At 35.5% G+C, this 18,070-nt stretch overlaps 1 protein-coding gene across 1 annotated transcript in view; it reads right to left on the bottom strand.

Annotated features, from left to right (window-relative positions):
• Window positions 1–18,070, bottom strand: part of Pibf1 (progesterone immunomodulatory binding factor 1) — a 139,748-nt gene that overhangs the window by 105,208 nt on the left and 16,470 nt on the right. Inside the window, exons 6-9 of the mRNA XM_013011846.1 lie at window positions 9,743–9,876; window positions 6,182–6,290; window positions 5,743–5,924; window positions 4,360–4,485 (exon numbers count right to left, since the gene is read on the bottom strand). Of these exons, the coding sequence (XP_012867300.1) occupies window positions 4,360–4,485; window positions 5,743–5,924; window positions 6,182–6,290; window positions 9,743–9,876 (551 nt within the window). The remainder of the gene's footprint in view (window positions 1–4,359; window positions 4,486–5,742; window positions 5,925–6,181; window positions 6,291–9,742; window positions 9,877–18,070) is intronic.

Raw genomic sequence — 18,070 nt, forward strand, 5'->3', positions numbered from 1 at the left:
CTTGCCTTGAGCTGAAGAGCTGAGGGACAGCGCCCAGGCCCAGGCCCAGAGTTCAAGCCCCACGACCGACAAAAAAAAAAAGAGGCATCCACCCTGGTTCGATCCCGGGTTTTGGAGCCAAAAAAAAAAAAAAAAAAGAGGCATCCACTTGGTTGTGGATAGCATCCCTGAAGACAAGTAAATTTGCCTCCTTAGCTTTCCTGCTTTCAGAAATGCTTCTGCTATTTTCCCAAACAACTTTACCAAGGTGCCTCTAGTAATCCAATTACCTTAAAGAAGAGTTAATATATCGAAATTTATGTTATGGCAATGTATTTTATTTATGTTTACATTTTTGGTGGTACCAGGGTTGAAACTTAGGATTTAGTACTGACTTGAGACATGCTCCAGCCCTTTCTGCTTTAGGTTTCTTTCCAGACAGAAATCTAATTTTTGCTTAGGTTGACCTGGACTGAGATCCTCCTACATATGCCTACAATGTAGCTGGAATTAGAGACCACGCCACTATGCCCGTCTTATTAACTGAGAAAAGGTCTTGATAGCTTTATCCAAGCTGTCTAGATCTGCAAACCTCCCACTCTCTCTTTCTAGTAGTTGGGATTACAGTCATGAGCCAGTGAGCAGCACATGCTCTCCATGGATGCCTTGTAAAGGTTAAAATTTCAGAACAAGGAAAAAGATAAATTATCAACTGTTGCATCAAAGTTTATGTGGCCATGGGGATTGTATTCCCATAAATTTTAAGTTTAGATCAGTCAACAAAGTCTACAAAATCTGTAACAGAATTGAACAGAATGATTTTTTTTGGTAAAAGAAATATTACCTATACCATGAGTCTTTCTTATGAACAGATCCTTTTTTTTTTAATGAGTTCACAACTTACAGATAACTTTTTGCTAACCAGCGTCAAGTCAAACTAAATTTACTAACCTTTCCCATTAAAGGCTTGTATGGTGTGTGTGTGTGTGTGTGTGTGTGTGTGTGTGCGTGTGTGCGTGTGTGTGTGTGTGTGTGTGTGTGTGTGTTTTGGGCAGTCCTGGGGCTTGAACTCTGGGCCCTGGGCACTGTCCATGGGCTTCTTTGGTTCAAGGCTAGCACTCTACCACTTGAGCCATAGCATCACTTCCAGCTTTTTCTGTGATTAACTGGAGATAGAAGTGTCCTGGACTTTCCTGCTCAGGCTACCTTCATACCATGATCAATCCTCAGATCTCAGCCTCCTGAGTAGCTAGGATTACAGGCATGAGCCATCAGCGCCTAGCTCTAATGTTTAATAAACTATGCTTACCATCCATGTGGCTGTTCAATGTAGAATCTGGCATTCTTAGCTCCTCAACCCTGTCCCCTTTTCCACCTCCCAGGAATCACACTAATTCAATCTTGTTGGGTCTTCAATTTTTTTCTTTTTCATTTCTTTTCCTCTCTACTACTACTAATCTAATCCCATTATCACCGTTTATGTTGGTAATGGAAACAATCTCTAAAAGTGGCCTCTAAGCCCTTTCATCTGTTCTCTCACCGAAGTGATGTGATTTAAACTCAGATCATAGTATGCCTTCTCTTTCAATTCCTCCCATACTCCTCATAAAATGGTTCAAATGAATGATTTGGATCCTTCTTTCATTCTTTGGTCACATTTCATAACTCCTTGGCTCTCGGCTGTGTGTCAGCTATAATAAATTTCTTCAAAAAGCTTTACTTTGTCTTGCCTCAAAGTTTTGATACATGCACATGTTAATTACACAGGTTGTCAGCATGCACATTTCTTCTTTCATGAAGTCCTCCCTGATTCATCCCAAGGCTAGCTTAGATACACAGGTGATCTCAACCTTTGTATCTAGTAATTTTTTCTGCTATCACCATACTTATGATAATTACTTTCTGATTTGTCTTTACCCTCCATTAGATTATTAGCTTTGTGAAGACAAAAGACATTGCATGTGTATTATCAAATATATTATCAAATGTACTATTAAATATATCAAATATACATGTATATTTGTATATCAGTATTTGCTAAATAAACAAAATTGTTGCTCTGAGAATTACATAAAAAGGAAGCTACCTCTCCATTTTTTGGTTGTTGTCTTATTATTTTTGTACTTGTGTTGGGGCTTGCACTCAGAGCCAGACTGCTGCTGCTTAGCTTTTTCACTCAAGACCAGCACCCTGGCACTTGAGCCACATTTTGAGTCCAACTTTTTGCTGGCTATTTGGAGATAAGAGTGACTTTCCTGCTGGGGCAGGAACTCAGCCTCCTGAATAGCTAGAATTACAGATACAGCCTCTGGCACCTGGCTGTTGATTTGCATTCTGAACCCTAAGACCAAGTAACCAAGAGTACAGGATGCTTCTTTCCTAAAATAGGGCAAACCAAGCAACTTCTGCCAAAGATGAAGAATGCTTTTAGAAGTTTTTTAACTCTTCCCAGTCTCCTGATGACCCTACTGAACTAAGCAAGCATTCAGAAAAATAGTATGCTTTTGTTATGAACATAACAAGACAACTAAGCATCAAGGAATCTTAAAATTAGGGGTATGTGATTAAACCACAAAACATCTATAATGTTTCCATTCACATAAGACTAACATGAAAACTTAAGCTATATTGTACAGAGATGCTAATTTATAGATAACAGATGATAAAAATACACAGCAAAGCAAGCACATTAAAACACCGAATTCAGAAATAGTAGACACTCTTATGAAGGTCTTAAGCATATTTCTGTTCTCCTTATCTAGTACTTAATCTGTATTCAAAATTTTTTTCTGAACACATATTTTACACATACAAATACAAGAATAATGATAACATTAAAATAGTGGTCCAATATTATCCAAAACTACTTTTAAAAATAACATATTAAGACTCAAGACATGAAAGTTCACTCAGGACTTATGAGGCTTTAATCACAGAAAAAATTATGGTGCTCAAATACTAAACTAATTCTGCTATCTTCAATAGCAATTTAACAATAATTAAAAAAGATATCTTTGCCAATTCACTACCAAAATGATAATTCTACTTAAGTAGTTTTCTACTGCATTATATGTCATTTTATAAATACTGTAGTATAGAACCTTCCTCCTGGAATTGGGAACTCCACAGTTTCTGCTACCATAATCCTAGTAGAAACAGTATGTTACAATGCTAACTGATAATTATTTAAGTCTGGCTTGAAGTCTTTATGATAACAGCCAAATAGTATATATTCAAATCAGTTTGATAAAGCTAGTATGACAAATCAACTTCAAATAATTTTCTACTAAAATATCAACTTTTCAGGACTGAGGGTATGGCTCAGATTGTAGAGTACTACCTGGCAAATATAGTGCCCTGAGGTCCTGTCCCACTCACATTAAAAATAAATCAGTTAATAAAGAAGAAAACACATTAGTTATAAGATTAGTATATAAAAAACCTGCCACACAATAAGTAGAATTTGTTTTACCCTAATTTTCATTAATTGGGAGAATCTAACCTATATTGGTCTAAATATGTTAATAAAAATATTTCAGCACTATTTAATATCTCATAGAACCAACAGTTATGTAATGTATATGTACTATTTCATATTATATTCCAGGAAAAATCATTGGCATGTCACATGAAGAACTATCAGTATCTTTCAGTAATTAGTATCTCCCTCCCTCCCTTCCTCTTTCTCTCCACACTCTCTTTCTCTTTCTCTCTCTCCCTTCTTCTTTCCCCCCTCTCACTCCCTGTCTCTCTGTTTCTCTCTCAGGCTGGAGTTTAAACTCAGGGCCTCATACTTGCTAGGCTGGCACTCTTAGGACTTGAGCCACACTCAAAGCCCTTTTTTATTTTTTGAATAGTGTCTCAAGCTTTCTGCTTGGGACCAGCCTCAGATAATGATCCTCTTCCTACAGGACCACACAAATGGGACCAAATGCATGTACACTACACCTGGCCAATTTGTGGAGATGATGTCTCAATAACTTTTTGCATGTGTTGGCCTCAACTGTGATCCTCCCAATACCTGTCTACTGAGTAGCTAGGATTAAAGGTATGTGCCACTATGCCTTACCTCTCCTTTACTTTCCTTTTTACTCATCTTCAATCTCAACTTCAGTAAAAGCCAGAAGACAAGAAGACAAAATGGCAAAAAGGCAGGACAGGACAATTAGAGGAAAAAAAAATTAAAATTTTGGGAGGTTCTGTTCTAAACTAGTAAGCAAAGAGTGTACAATTTTAATATTCTCATTTTATTAATACCTAGACTGACAACAATTTTTAATGCATTAAGAAAAGTATCTCTCTTAGGAAAAGCATTTAGTTTCAATACAATTCAAGTAACAAAGACAAATGGAATATCACACAACTTTTTTTTTTAAATACCTGTTTTCTCTTTCATACATTTCCCTAGTGGCACTTCGAAGCTGATCAATTTCTTGATTAGTTTTTGATTTGATTTGTTCCAATTCACTGTGTAGTTTGTTTTCATATTCTATCTTATAATGGTCTCTGCAAGAAGCCAAAAAAAATACTCATGAATTTCATTTGTAAAATAAAGAGGCTTTATTGTCCTAATATCTTACACCAAGTATGCTCTAGTATTGGAAAACTTAACAATTTTAGGGTTTTATAAAGTTTTATGTTTCTAAAAATACTGTTATACACTACTTCCACCTAAGATCTTAATTTGTGAAACATTACTATACGAGGTGCTGGCAATTAACACTGCATAATACTCACCCTCAAAACTGTTTCAGTAATAGCTTTTAGTGCATAAGGCTAAGCTTTCAAGGCTGATGCATACAGATTATCCTTCATACAAATTTAATCTGGTATGGTATATGTTGAGAAATAAATAATATTAAGACAAATATAAAAACAAAAACATCCTAACTGACTTTATAAGTCATTGCATGCGACCATAGCTACATTGTGAGTTGAAGTATTACATAGAGTATCATACAGAATAGCACACATGATGAAAATTCCTAAGATGACATAGTTATGAATGTGTCAATAGTTATGGGGAAATTTCAACTTTGGTTTTTTTTTTTGTTTTTTTTTTGGGGGGGGGGCTGTCGTGGGGCTGAACTCTGGGCCTGGGTGCTGTCCCTTAGCTCTTCAGCTCAAGGTCAGTGTTCTACCACTTGAGTCACAGCACCACTTGTGGCCTTTTCTGCTTATGTGGTGCTGAGGAATCGAACCCAGGGCCTCATGCATGCAAGGCAAGCACTCTACCACTGAGCCACCTTCCCAGCCCTTTGAGTTTTTGATGTTCTGATAAACATAAATAGTTCAAAGATTGTAAGCACTATTCATACAAAGGAACTCTAATAGATCAAAAGAGAGAAATCTGGTAAGAGAGAAAAGATACAGCCTATAACCCCAGTCCTAGAGAGACTAAGGCAGGAGGATCATGAATTCCAGGCCACCCTGAGCTAAATAGTGAGACCCTGTTGCAAAAATCACCCCCCCCCCTACACTCCTAAAATAAAAAGAGAAGAAATGGGGAAAAAAAAAAGATAGAATTTTGCAGAGTTTTCCTGCGGTGTCTTTGAAATGTGATCATCCAGATATCAGTTTCCTGAGTAGTTAGAACTACCAGTTGATAGGAGGCACAAGTGTCCAGGAAAGTATTCCTTTAATATATGACAGTACAGATCTTCAAAAAAATAAGCATTCATCTTCCCTAGAACAAGAGTCCCCTCAAAAAATAAAATAGTATAAATTTAAATCTATTTATGTGGAAAATAACGTCAATCTTGCCTGGATGTTACGTATTTTTCATACATGTCTTCTCTAGCCTTTTTGGTTTCTTCAAGTTGAATTTGCAGTCTTCCCAGGCGATCTTCCTCATGGGCACAGCGCACACTTAGCTCCATATTCTGGCGATTGAGGTATTCTTTGTCCTTTTGTAGTAAAGTAACGGTTTGCTGCAGGGTGGTCACCTGTGGATTTGTAGACATGCAGGATACAGATTAATTCTGGGTTACTTTTCAGAGTTGAGGGTAGTCAGTTTTTCATTGTACTTGTCACACAGAACATTTTCCATTTTAGCAGGACTAATTCTTACCTGCACATATCTGTCCAAAAAGAATACTAAACATTTCCTTTTTGTCTGGCAACAAGATCAAAAAGGAAAAACCTTTACCCCGAGATATTGTCTACTAATAAACAATATAAGTGATTCTATTTATAAGCTTACCTCTTTTGATAATTCATTTCTTTCTTTAGCTTGAGTAATGTGAGAAGCTTCAAGTATTTCATGTTTTCGTTTAATCTCAAGCACTTCCTGTTCAAGTGCATCACGTTCACTATTAAAATAAAATTAAAATCCATATGTAAATTCTACAGCCTATTTTACTATTAGGAAAATGAACATAGATACTGGGCAATAGGTTTGGTGCCATTCTATGAACTTTTTGGCTGGGTGCCAGTGGCTCATACTGAAATTCTAGTTACACAAAGGCTGAGATCTGAGGGTCCAGGTTCAGTCAGCCTAGGAAGGAAAGTCTGTGAGACTCTTCCAACTAACCATCAGAAAAGCTGAAGTGGTACTCTGGATTAAAGTGGTAGGGCATGAGCCTTGAGCTGAAGAGCTCAGGGACAGGGACGAGGCCCAGAGTTTAAAGCTCCATAGCCAGCCAAAAAAAAAAAGATTTACCTTTTCAAATTATAAGGAACTCTGTGTTCAAAACCTTATTCACATGAAATAATCAACTTTAAAATACAAACTATGTTAAAAGTAAAAAGAAAATACTATTTTCCTCTACATTTTTATTTGCTTGTATTAGTTGTATAATGTAGGGGGTTTGTGATAATAAAATAGTATTTTTTTCAGTGGGGTTTGAACTCAGGGTCTAGGCTGAGCTCTTGTTGCTCAAGGCTAGCACTCTAACCACTTTGAGCCACAGTGCCACTTCAGGTTTTTGAGGGGCTAATCGGAGATAAGAGTCACATGGGGACTTTTCTGCCCAGACTGGTTTTGAACCATGATCCTCAGAACTCAGCCTCCTGAGTAGCCAGAATTATAGGAGTGAGCCACTGGTGCCCAGTGAAAATAGTACTTTCTAAAAGGCACTAAAGTTATTTTTTTTTCACTCATCATCTTTAATCTTATTTTGAAGCCACAACTTTTAAAGAATTTATACTTGGCTCTGAACTGACAGTTCAATTACAGTCAGAAACCCTTTACAACTTAAGACAGAAGATATATTGACAAGAATTTGTGTCAAAACAAAAGAGGTGTTTCTGATTATTCAGGCATTTTAATTTCCATGTTCATACCAGCTCTCTATCCTAAGAGTACAACAAAGAACTGAACCACAACCTACAGGCATTGTAAACATGAGCAGAGACACCAACTTGCTCTAGACTCTACAGTCCAGTAGCCAGATGTGCCTAGCTTGCACTTCAGGATCCTCTAGCACTGCCTGGAAGTCTGTTACCATCTATTTTCTTTTCACCAGCTCCTCAGTAAGTCACTTAGACTGTGCAAAAATCTTGTTTCCTAACATAAGCAGGGATTTTAGATGTCACTGATGATTCTGAATTAAACATTATCTGTGGAACTATAAAGCAGTCATCCTTAGTGTACATACCTTTATTATGGTTGGCATGGTACTACACACATCCTCTTTTCTTACTTATGATTAATATACTTTCATAGATTCATAGTCTATTAATGGATTACAATTCTTACCAATGTTTGCTTTCATGTCAGATTGTACTTACTATGTTAGGCAATTGGAGGACCTTCAAATGGACTATTGTGATGTCAAATAGATGGAAAGTATCAATATAATTTTATACATAGTTTTCTGAGGGCTTCTACCCCCTACTACCTTCGTTTACTGAAAGAGCCAAGAGAAAATGAGGGCAATGACCAAAGCATTGGATTTTAATTCCTAAATACCATTGCCCACTAAAAGAAATCAGGACTCTATAGAGAAATTATGAAGGTAGTTATATTACAAAATAAAACTGTGAACATCATGTTATGCTAGAAGTTAGAGAACTGCTAAAAGATACATTCAGATATAATTTAATGAGTTTTCAAGCTGCCATAAAGAATTAAATGTAAAACTAAACCCCAAATTTCCATTCAGTTACTCAAAAACATTTGAATTTTAATAATGATATGATTAACATCTATACGTCTATTCTTTTTGCACATTTTTTAGAACTTATCAAGAGCACATATTCCCATTTATATTTTTGTGACCTATTATTTTCCTAAGTGTTGGAGATTGAATCCAAGGTCTCATGTGCACAAAGCTAGTGCTCTATCACTGATCTATATCTCCCTACCTTTGATTTCCTGACATAATATCTTGTTATGTAGCTCAGGAGGGCTTGGTCAGGAGCCTAGATAACTGCTAGTTCCAGGCCACTCTAGGCTATATGGACAGGCCACGGTGTACAGCTGATCACTTTATCATTTAACCCGTTTACTGTAGCTAGTGAACCCTAAGTTTCAGTGTAAGCCTCTTGTTTGGTCTTCTGTTCTATTTCTGGCACTTGAAAGGGCTTATCATGTTTCTTTTGTCATGGGTATATATTTCTTTCCTACATTTTCATTATGCAAATAAACACATATATAAAAATAGAGATTATAAAATGGAGACTCTTGCTCTCATCATCCATCTTCAGTAATGATCAATCATGACTCATTGGTTTCATTTATCCTTCATTCATGGCTGTTCTGGATTATTCTAATGATTATCTTTTTAATTTTTCTGTTTTTGTATGTTATTTGTTACTAGTACGGGTGTATATTTTCCAACAATAAGTGACTTCATTTTGCTTTATTTTATTTATGTATTTATTTTGTCTTTTGGAAATAGGGTCTGGCTACATAGCCTAAACTTAGCTTACTAAGTTTAGAAGTCATGATCTTCTTGCCTCTGTCTCCTGACTGCTGGGATTACAGTTGTATGTCATCATGCCCAGCTTTCTACTTTGTTTTTAAATGAAATTCAGTATTACTCAGAGGTCTGTTGTGTAGACATCATAAGATTTTTAAATTCTAGTAATTACCATATTTTGGCATAACATATACATATAGTCATGGTAAGAGTTAAAATTTCAGTGGTAAATAGTTAAACTGTTACAAATTCACTTATCAGTATATTATATGATTTATAAGGTAAATTATACAACGTAAACACTCATTCATTTTTTTAGCTACAGGTAGATATTGCAGACAAGGTCACTGAACATAAATAGTATATACATATTTGAAAACTTTCATAAATATATATTTCAGTTAAAGATACATGCAATGTGACTAGGAATTAGACTCTCAGAAAGTGTTATTTTTTTTTTTTTGAAAGACTGAGTGCCTTTTGTTAAAAATGAACAGCTGAAAAATACTTTGGGGAAAACTGAAGTACTTAAATTGATCTGATTACATAAAAACAATCAAATAACATTTAAAAATGTTTACCCAAGTGGTAGAGTGCTAGCCTTGAGCAAAAAACCTCAGAGACAGTGCTCAGGCCCCTGAGTTCAAGCCCCAGGGCTCACAAAAAAAAAAAATAAATAAATAAAAATGTTTACCCATGTGGGATTTTACTGGGTCTTATCTTGTTAAAACATTGCAGTAGCTTCTCAACAAAATGAAAACCAACATAAAAATATAATTTACATCCAACAAAGTGCACATTTCTGAGCTATGAAAAGGCGAAAGTGTAATTAATGAGTTCATTAACAAGAATCTTAGTGACTAAAACATACTAAAAATGGTGGTTCCTTAATTACTTACCTCTTGACTTTATCATAGTTCTCTTGACGATAGTCACCATGCTGAATTCGTTGTTTTGTGTCTGCTAATTCTAAGGTCAAACGTTGACATCTCACTTGAAGGTCAGAGTAGTGCCTTTTATCTTCCTCCTGTATCTATAAATTGAAGGGAATAATAAAACATTAAGAAGTAAACACATACCAGGCACTGGTGGCTCACTCTTGTAATCCTAGCTTCTCAAGAGGCAAAGAATTCTAAACTTAGTTTAAGCTATATAGCTGATTTGAAGCCAGCCCAGGCAAGAAAGTCTGTGGGACTCTTATTTTCAATAAACTACACAGAAAAAGCCAGAAGTGGTGCTGTGACTCAAAGTGTTAGAGAGCTAGCCTTGAGCAAAAAAGCTCATGGATAGAGCCTAGGCCCAGAGTAGGACTGGTAAAAAAAAAAAAAAAAAAAGTGAACATAATTGACCAAATTCTGTATTGAATGCTTCTGTTATGAAATGTCCTTCTTCATAATTGAACCAAAATGATCCTCCATTTTTCTACAGTATTTAGTAACTCAAGATAGGAAATCTTTCATAAAAAAAAATCTAAGCTGTTTTATCAAGAACAAAAATTACAACGATGGTTTAGTCAGTAGATTAGTTGTGCTAAATGACATTTTCAACATTGAGTTATTATTAGATTCTAAAAGTATAGTAATGAATAAACACAACCCTTATTCTCCACTAGTTTACAATTTAGAGATGAAAAGTCATCTACAGCTACAATACAAATAATCCATTAAAAGATTAATTGTGATATTCTATTTGCTGGGAACTGTGTGGCCCTAGGAATACCTCTCTACATTCTTCTTCCCACCACTCACATTACAAGGAACACATGAAAATCAGGGGATGCATTGTAACAATGAGATGTACAAGACACTGTGTTCATTTACAACTTTGGGGGTGGGGGAGGGAGGAGTTGGGGAGGGAAGTGATAGTAGGGGAAAAACAAAGGAGGGGATAACAATGCTCCATAGGAAATGGACTCATTACCTTACTCATGTAACTGTAACCTCTCTGTACAGTATCTTTACAATAAAAAATATATATCTAAAAAAAAAAGAAAATCAAGGGATGATGAGACATGGGCAGAGGAGAGGGATGGAAGTAGAACCTTAAAGTGAATCACAAGGTCCTTCACAGTCTGGCCCTGCTTACTCCAAGCCTTGTTTCTCCTCATTCTTTATGATCATATGTCACCTTCTGACTCGACTATCTGCAGTTCCCTGAATGTATGGAGACTTTCTCTAACCCTCTGCCTGAACCCCTACATCTGTGCTCCTGTAGAGCACTGATTACCCTGCACCACCACTGCACTCTCACTATAGTGAGAACATCTGAAGGGCAGAGACTGTTTTGTTAACCACCGGTTCATCATCGATTTATACAGTGCCTGATATATAGCAAGAACTGCTTTAGAGCAGATTAAGAAATTAAATAAAGCCAGGGAGCTGGTGGCTCATGCCTGTAATCCTAGCTACTAAGGAGCTGAGATCTGAGGATCTCGGTTCAAAGCCAGCCCCAGCATGGGCACGAAAGTCTGTGAGACTCTTTTCTCCAATAAACCACGCAGAAAACTGGAAGTGGCACTGTGGCTCAAGTAGAGCACTTGCCTTGAGTTGAAGAACTGAGGGACAATGACAATGTCCAAGCCCAGAGTTCAAGCCCCTTGACCTAAATAAATAAATAAATAAAGCTGGGAACCAGTGGCTCACACTTACAATCCAAGCTACTGAGGAAGCTGAGATCTAAGGATCATGATTTGAAGCCAGACTGAGAAGATGAATCTGTGAGACCCTTATCTCCAATCACCCAGCAGAAAGCCAGATGTGGAGGCATGGTTCAAGTAGTAGAGTGCCAGCTGTGGGTAAAAAAGCTGAGTAAGAGTGAAAGGCCCTGAACATAAGCTCCATACTCTTTCCTCTTCCCCCGTCTGTTACACACGCGCGCGCGCGCACACACACACACACACACACACACACACACACACAGAGAAACCCCCCACAAAATTATGTAAATATGGAAGCTGAAAGGGAAAGCAGAACAGTGTCTGAATCCTTATTTTTTTTCTTTGAATTCATCAGATTCTTTGAACCAACTATCAGCCCATCTCCAGAACCCAGCATGTTGAGCACATGCTATCCTGAAACATCCCCTCTTATTAGCTGATTAGCTAAGTGCAGTCACACGTACTCTACAAATACTGATTCTACTATTTTTATGTAATAATAAGTACTGAAATAAGTACTGCAGATATAAAGATGAGGAAGATAAAAGCTTTCCCTATGGAACTGTTAAATGTTGAAGTGTGAGTTCCCAAATTTCTATCAAAAGGCTGGTGTGAGAGATATAATTATGACAAACTGTACATATTGTTTTGCTTTGGTTATTATATAGAACTTTTACACTTAAGTCCTCTGTGAGATGTAATGTCCCTATGGTATTTATTATAGGATTATAGCTGCAGACCTTCTATTCATTTCCACAGAATCATCACATGCATCATTTCAGACTAAGTCCTGAAAGAAGATTTAGTTCCCTTGAAGAATGCTTTAGCCTTCTAAATGCAATTAATCATATAACTGCATTGGAAGAATATCATGTTATATTTGAGAAGTCATAATTCAATTGTCTAGAACTGAAATATGTGCAGTCTGAACTGTACAGGTTATGGGTGTATGTCTCTGTACTTCAGTATTTACCTCACTGGGTTCTTACAAAGATTATAACAAGTAATATATGTGAAGTGCTTATGAAAATGTCTATCATACAGTGAATGCTCATTAGCTATAAATTCAGTTAGTTATGCTTCCTTGTTGCTTTAACTTCCAGTAAGATCAAAGCCAAATTGATAGGTTCATAATGCACAATGACCATGACAGACTTCTGAAGAATATAAACATAAGAAATATGAACATTTAAAATGGGGCAAAAGATAAAGGGCCCAAGAAGCAAAGGTAAGCCAGATGTGTGCGTCACCAACAACTGAAGAGTGCTCTAAAGGATGCAGCAATCAAAAGCAGCACCCTGAGAAAATGGAGAACCAGTGACTGAGACAAATATATCTGAATACTCAGGATATCCTTGAGTGTGTTACTTTGTATTATCTGGGATATATACATATATATGGGGGGGGTAGGCATGTGTGTGCATGTTATTATGATAAAAGGTAGGCTGTAGCTGTAGAAATAGAATAAAAATAAACCAAAAATGTCAAGTTTTTAATATATCAGGTAAGCTAGAAAAGGTCTATCATGCTGAGAATGGCTTTTCATCTAATTTTTATCTCCACAACTGGATTTTGGATCCCATTTCTAGAGGATTTACTTTTTTGAATATCTTGTCTCCAATACTAATCCCTCTTGCTTTTAATTCTTCCCCATCAATATTTGAACATTCTCAAAGTTGTTTTTTTTTTCAAAATTTCATTATTTTTATTCCTTTTTTTTGACCTATTATTTTATCCTCCTATGTCCTTCTTTCTTTTTTTAATTGTGAAAATACCGTATAGAGGGGTTACAATTACATGGGCAAGATAATGAGTACATTTCTTATGAAGCGTTGTTGCCTCCTCCTTTGTTTCCCCTTCCCATCTCCCTTCTCCCTCACCCTCCTCTTATTCCTTTCTCAATGTCTGGTTTTGTTTTGCTTTTTCTCCTACTGGGGCTTGAACTTGGTGTCTAGCGCAGCTTCCTTGTTCACAGCTGATGCTCTTAACATTTGAGCCACACCTACTGGGTATTTGGAGATGAGTTCCAAGCCTGAGCTGGCTTTTAACCTTGATCACCAGGTATTAGCCTCCTGAGTAGCTAGGATTAGCTAGGCATGAACCACCAATTCCTGGCTAAACTTTTTCCACTTTTACTGAAAACTGTAGAAACAACTGTTTACATACACTTCTGGTGTTTGACAAACTTAGATTGTCATATATATACATATATGTACATATACACATATATGTATATACAGAGATGTTTTATATGTTCATATGCACACAAATATATCTATATCTATATATATATCTATGGGTGTATATATATGTATATATACACATATATATATATATATATATATATATATATATACACCCATAGATATATATATACCTACAGGTGGGTATATATGTGTGTGTGTGCATGTAAAATAGCACATCAGACAAATTAAAAAACATATAAACTGCAAAATCTTGAAAAACATACTAGAAGATGGAAGACCTCTCATACTGAAGGACTGGCAAAAATATCTGCAAATGGCCATACTGCCAAAAGCCAAATCAAATTCAATGCAATTACAGAAATAGAAAAAAAAATCTATCCCAAATTTCACATGGAATCCCAAAGACTCCAAATAGCCAAAGCAATCTTGAGCAAAGAAAAACATGGCTAGATATTTCACAATACTAGATGTTGATTTATACTACAGAGCCATAGTAACAAAAGATACCACTACATCTTTCAGGATCTGTAATAAAAAGTGTTATTACCTGTAACCAGCTGTCTCTATGGAACTCTGGAAGGTGACCTCATGTGGGGCAATCCACATGATCACTGTTATATCTTTACTTACATTTGCACCATTTTAAATGTGTGCTCCAGTTTTTCACTGTCAGTTTTAGGAAGCTGCACTTGAAAACTTTACTCCTAGTTTTTAAGCTTATTGCTGCAGAGTTAAGGTATTATTCTCTTTATTCCCAAAACCTTTTTTCTATTCATGTCTTCAATTTTCTTTTCTTTGGGGGTAGAGAAGGTAGAGAATTTGCCTCACTAGCACAAGGACCTAAATTCAAAACCAACTTATCACTACAATTCTCCCCATACCTCCCCCCAAAAGGGAAGAAATAAGTCCTACATGTCTTATTATCTTTCTGCTTAATAAAAGCATTTTTAGGCTATAAGTTTCCTTCTGGCACAGCTTTAAATGTAACTCAAGAATTTTGATATATTATCATTTTCATTTCAGTTTTTATTACCTCTTTGAGCCAAAAAGATATGTTTCTTAACTGTCAAATAAGTTTATTCCTTTCATCTTTTATTTGCTTTGGCTTAATTCTCTTCAAAGGTAAGATCTGCACTCAAAAGTGTCAGTTTATTATATGATCAAGTACATACATGATAATTTTGCAAGCTTTCCACAGATTTAAAAAAATACTTCATTTTCTGGTGAAGAAGTGCTAGGCTTTCTATAGTAATTACACCAAATTGAAAAAAACTTACTCCTGTAGGCCTTATTATGTATTGATCATTTCATATAATTCACAAAGAAATTTATCATACTTCTAAATTCTTGTCTTTATTGTATTTTTACTTTACAGTTTTTGTATTATTTGATATTTAGAAATTTATAACCACAAAATCCCATTTACGATGAAAGTGTTTTATCATCCTATTTTATTTCTATTTTTTTGTTGTTGGTTGTGGGCCTTGAACTCTGGGCTTGGGTGCTGTCCCCCAGCTCTTCAGCTCATGGCTAGTACTCTACCACTTGAGCCACAGCGCCACTTCCGGTTTGCTGAGTGGTTTATTGGATAAGAGTCTCAGGACTTTCCTGCCCAGGCTGGCTTTGAGCCACCAATCTCATATCTTAACCTCCTGAGTAGCTGGGAATTCAGGCCTGAGCTACCAGCGCCCAGTTTACCCGTAATTCTTAGTCCATGCTCTTTTCAATTTGTGTTATATAATTTGGTTCTTTTTGTCTGTATTTTGAGCTATATACTTCTTACATATTGGCTGGCATTGAACCTTTATTTGTAGCTCAGGATGCCCTTGAACTCAAAACTTTTTTGCTTTAGTCTGACCTCATAGTGATGGTATTCTATGAGAAATTATTCATACTTATGAATCTATTAATTTATGAAAGCATTAAATAAATTAAATCACAAAACTAAAAATGACCCAAAAGAACTCTTAAGATGCTCCTCCAAATAGCTGCATTTTCTGCATACAGAGCGAGAGAATAAAGTGGTGACAGTGTTGCTGCGTGTTGCCACAGCACTCAGCATGGTAGGCAGAAGGTCTCTCATGGGTCAGTGTCCCCTGCCATAGTATGATGACACATCCTCTTGGCCAATGAGTTCAAGATTTAAAGGTCTAACCTAGTATGCAAAAATTTACCCCTGAAGTGAAAGTCAAAAGTGTCACCAGATTTACTTAAAATTATACATTGGGGTCACAAATGAAGTCTTTTTACTCTTGAGGTCTAGGCTTCCTTATGATGAAACCATCAGCCAAATGATTTTCTAATCCTCATACTTAAAACTGCCCTGTCATAGCTTTCCTGGGAGCTTGTTTCCCCTCAGGCACTTTTATCTACAAGTCATTTACATGATTTATAAACATTCAATGGGTTTATGAAAAAGGAACAGGTTTTAGTAGTATAGACAAGAAATAGGGTTTATAATTACTAGCTGTGATGCTACAATCAGTCTCAGGAATGTTAAGTACAATAAATGCATTACTTTTCATCTCTTACAGGTGGTATATACCTGTAATTTCCAACACTCAAAAGGCTGAAGCAGGAAGGATCACCAATTCCAGACCAAGCTAGGGACACACTGTAAAACCCTTTCTCAAAATCAAAGAGAAAAATAAAAGCAAATTAAAAAAAAACAAATTTTGGTAGCAAAACAAAAAAATGCTTAGTTGAAGACTGAAGTACACAGCCAAAACCATAAATTCAAATATTACTTAATCTCAATTAAGTAAAAAGCAAAATGTAACTTAATTTTCAAAGGATCCATGTTCATGGTCCAAGTATCTGCACCATTAGAATCCTGCTGTTAAATAAAAACTGTAAATTTCATTTTTAGCTCATCTCAGACCAAATTAGAATCCATGGAGGTGTCTATAAATTTAAACTTTAAGCATGCTTTAAAGGAAGCAAATTTATTAATAATAATGAATTTTTGGACATTCTAGGAATTTTTTTATTTTTTTTTTTCATTCTAGGAATTTTAAGATGATAAACTGGATAGCATAAAAAGGAATTTCAGAAAACATATTCATCAAACCTGAATAACAAGTCTGTATCATAAGTGAAACACTTCATTTTCATACAGATGAAATTAACTGGATTATTTTCATTGAGTACTTACAATCAGCCTCCAGTAATCTTTACAGAAATTTTCCCAAGAAGTGTAACTATGTTAATAAACAAGGAAGTTATGTTGAACAAAACACTTTTTGCTTCCTAGTTACCAAAGCTCTCATAAGAAATATTTCACCACTTCCTCATGAAACTTAATAGCCTTATTTAGTGAGGACTCATTAATACCTTACATGTATTGTGAACACTGCTTTCTTTGGAACAAAAGGTGTACACTAAATAAATGCCACAATAGCAAAACAGCTACACATTTCTTTGCTAGATGAGATGCCCCAAAATTGTGACCTGCTGTAAAGAAAATTCACAACACAAAAAGTATGCAAGCACCATTAAGTACCATGCCCAATACACAATACAGCTAAAATAATTGTCACTTATAAATTTGAGTCTTGAAGCAAAAGGTAAGTCCTATTTGTCAGTGTTAGTATCTGGATATTATTTCAAAGTAACTAAAGATCTGAAAAAAAAACATGAAAGAAAACACCAGAAACACACTATAGCATATTAAAAAGTTATTTTGTTAAGGTCAAGAGTTACACTCTATTAAATTTCAATAATGATTTTCACCTTATACTTGTCATGAACAGATTATATGAACAAAAGCAAAGTTAAATGAACTGTGAAACTGTGACCTTAACATCTCCGAATGCTTTTGGCAAGCATAATTATAAAATCAGGGTAATAATGGAGACATCTTTGATCTGTAGAATTCAGAGTATGGTAGAAAAGATTTGGTTTTTTTATCATTTTTTTCTGCTAATATGATTTGTCTATTATTTTTCCGTGTTTTAAAATCGACATTAATTAGTTGCATTTTAATAACCCCATTTAATGTGTACAAAGTTTTTATATTTTTCATAGTTTCAGATCTCCTTAATTTTTCTAGGGAAAAATATTTAAATGCCATGTAAGCAGCTGATAGTAAATAAGAAATAAAGAAGTAAAAATAAAGTTATATATTGCAATATGTCAGCTTTTTGATTAAAACTGTGATTTACCAAACTGTCTCAAATTGGTTTTTGAAACGTTCTTTCTCTCTCTAGACTATATATATATATATATATATATATATATATATATATATATATATATATATATATATATATACTGCCACCGTGTGGTGAAAAATTAAGACCTCTTTGACTATGGCACGTTTAAAATAAAATTGTTTTCTTAATTGCCAGTCTCAAAACTCCAGA

The sequence above is a fragment of the Dipodomys ordii genome, unplaced genomic scaffold, assembly GCF_000151885.1.
Source record: "Dipodomys ordii isolate 6190 unplaced genomic scaffold, Dord_2.0 Scaffold1, whole genome shotgun sequence".
Lineage (NCBI taxonomy): Eukaryota > Metazoa > Chordata > Mammalia > Rodentia > Heteromyidae > Dipodomys > Dipodomys ordii.